The 2,500-nt window shown below is 29.7% G+C and overlaps 1 protein-coding gene across 3 annotated transcripts in view; it reads left to right on the top strand.

The window, feature by feature from the left end:
• Window positions 1–2,500, top strand: part of LOC106867700 (uncharacterized protein ZK1073.1) — a 110,874-nt gene that overhangs the window by 84,901 nt on the left and 23,473 nt on the right. The window contains exon 9 of one of the 3 annotated variants that reach the window (XM_014912655.3): window positions 1–13. This exon is cut by the window's left edge and continues 14 nt beyond it. The exons of the other annotated variants lie outside the window; for them this stretch is intronic. Within the exon in view, the coding sequence (XP_014768141.1) occupies window positions 1–13 (13 nt within the window). The remainder of the gene's footprint in view (window positions 14–2,500) is intronic. 3 annotated transcript variants of the gene reach the window in all.

Below are 2,500 nucleotides of genomic sequence, written 5' to 3'. Positions count from 1 at the left end.
GAAAAAAAGCAATGTAAGAATCTTAGCCGACAAACTGCATGGTATTGGCTAAGGATGCTGACTGCCTGCTTTTATGCCCCTACATCTGGAATGGTGTCCATCATTCTTAGTTCTCTGTTGTTGTTGCCTCTGCTTGCTGGCACAGACTACAGTCTTGGCTGCCATTGATACTACTACTACCACTACTACTACTACTACTATTACTACTACTACTACTACTACTATTATTACTATTACTACTTTCACTACTATTACTAGCACTACAAACTGTTATTATTATTATTATTATTATTATTATTATTATTATTATTATTATATCATTATTATTATTATTACTATTACTACTATTACTATCACAGTTAAAGAATGTAGCGTCTCTATTGATAGATTCTTTCGTATGTGTATATGTATATATATATATATATATATATATATATATATATATATATATATATATATATATATATATATATATATACATATATATATATATATATATATATATATATATACATATATACATATATACATATATATATATATATATATATACATATATACATATACATACATATATATATATATATATATATATATATATATATACACATTTATATATACATATATATATGTATATTCCAAAATGAAAGGGAAAAAAATGGAGAAACGACCAATGGCATGGAAAATGCTTCAAAAATTTAGTCTTTAGTTATTTAACATTTGTTTTTGCTCCAGAATGAGTTTATGAGATATGTCAACGTATTTGACAGATTAATCTGTTAGGTGTATTAATAATATTAGTTATGTTAATCCATTAATTTGTATACTGTTACACATATTTTGATCCCTCTCCCTGAATTACCCGCTCTTGTTCCTCTTCCTCCTGCTGTTCTTCCTCCTCCTGTTCCTCCTCCTCCTGTTCCTCCTCCTGATCCTCCTCCTTGCTTCTTCTTCATCCTCACTTTTCTTCCCCCCCTCGCTTTTTCCTTCCCCTCATTTCATTTCCTTGACAGTTATGAGACTCACATAGAAAGGAAAAAAAAATACGCAAACCTAATTATATCAAGATTGATTAAAAAAGATTAAGGTGCATTAGGGAATTGTAATATAATATGGTATTATAGATAGATAGATATACTTTCTCACTCACACACACACACATCCATATATATATATATATATATATATATATATATATATATATATATACACAGACACCTAATCCTGGATGAAGACTTTGGAGTCTAAATTCAAATCCATTTGGGTGCTTTGTGTCTTTTCTACTGAGCATATCCAGCTCTCACCAGTTATCTGCATACATGTATATATGTATATATTTATTAAGTTATTTATATGTATGCATATGTACATATACATACACTAGACATCTGTGTGTGTATATCTGTGTGTGTGTGTGTGTGTGTGTGTATTTAGATATATATATATATGTGTGTGTGTGTAAGTATACATATGAAGGGGTACTGTAAAGTTCCTGGCTTTGGGTAAAAGAAAATACAGGAGGATCAGTTAATTATGATTTTATTCAGCAAATTCCCTTCTCAGATTCACACACTTATTGCAGCAGTCCTTTAGTTTTCTAAGCTCTGTAAAAGAACTCAGAAGGTTGGGCCTCCAACCAGGCCTTTCGCAATACCCTTAAGACTAGGAACTTTTCAGCACCCTCATATATATATATATATGCATATATTATGATAAATAGATACACGAATTCAGATCCCTGTATATATTTTTACAGAATAGAAAATACTACATTAATTTGCTAGTAGGTTTCTTTTATCAACCACTCCAAATTCAAAAGTTAATTAGAGCGTATAATGAAAACAATTTGGTCAAATTATGATTTCTTTATGATTTAAGTGACAATAAGCTTACTTTGGAGAATATCTCCACCAAAAAGATTGCTCTTTGAATTTACATTTTATTAACAAAAATCCAAGTTTTATGAAGAAAAAATAATTAAAAATAAAATGACAAAATTCACATCGTTGCTTTTAATTTCAGACATTAAATTAATGTTGAGTTCATAAAGTTAAGTTTATTTTGCAACTCATGCAAGAAAGAATAATTTTCTTCATGGCTGTATTGATGAATTGATAATAGTCTTTAGGAGTAAAAGAATCCCTGGCACTGAGCTGGGTCCATCCATATGGGGCTGAGATGAGACATTGAACCAACTAATGAATTCAGGTTCATTTAATTTATCTCGCTGTAATTAAGCAGTAACTGTTGTAAAGCAGCATACCGTTATGGCTAACTATAAACACCGTTTTCAGTGCTGTAACAACACTTTTGTTTATCAGCTTGGACCATTATGTTCTTCTATGTCTTTCTATGAATGTATCTTGGAAAGGATGACAACCAGTGAGTCATGGAAGAACAATGAATGAATAAATTAAATAAATAATTTTGTATCATTGGAAGACTATCCCCTATGTTGATGTATATTTTTCCTAATAGCGGGTATGAAATATTTGTTATC

The sequence above is a fragment of the Octopus bimaculoides genome, chromosome 14 (genome assembly GCF_046866305.1).
Source record: "Octopus bimaculoides isolate indiv1 chromosome 14, ASM4686630v1, whole genome shotgun sequence".
Lineage (NCBI taxonomy): Eukaryota > Metazoa > Mollusca > Cephalopoda > Octopoda > Octopodidae > Octopus > Octopus bimaculoides.
The sequence above is the reverse complement of the archived record's forward strand: the minus strand, read 5'-3'. Positions and strand labels throughout refer to the sequence as shown.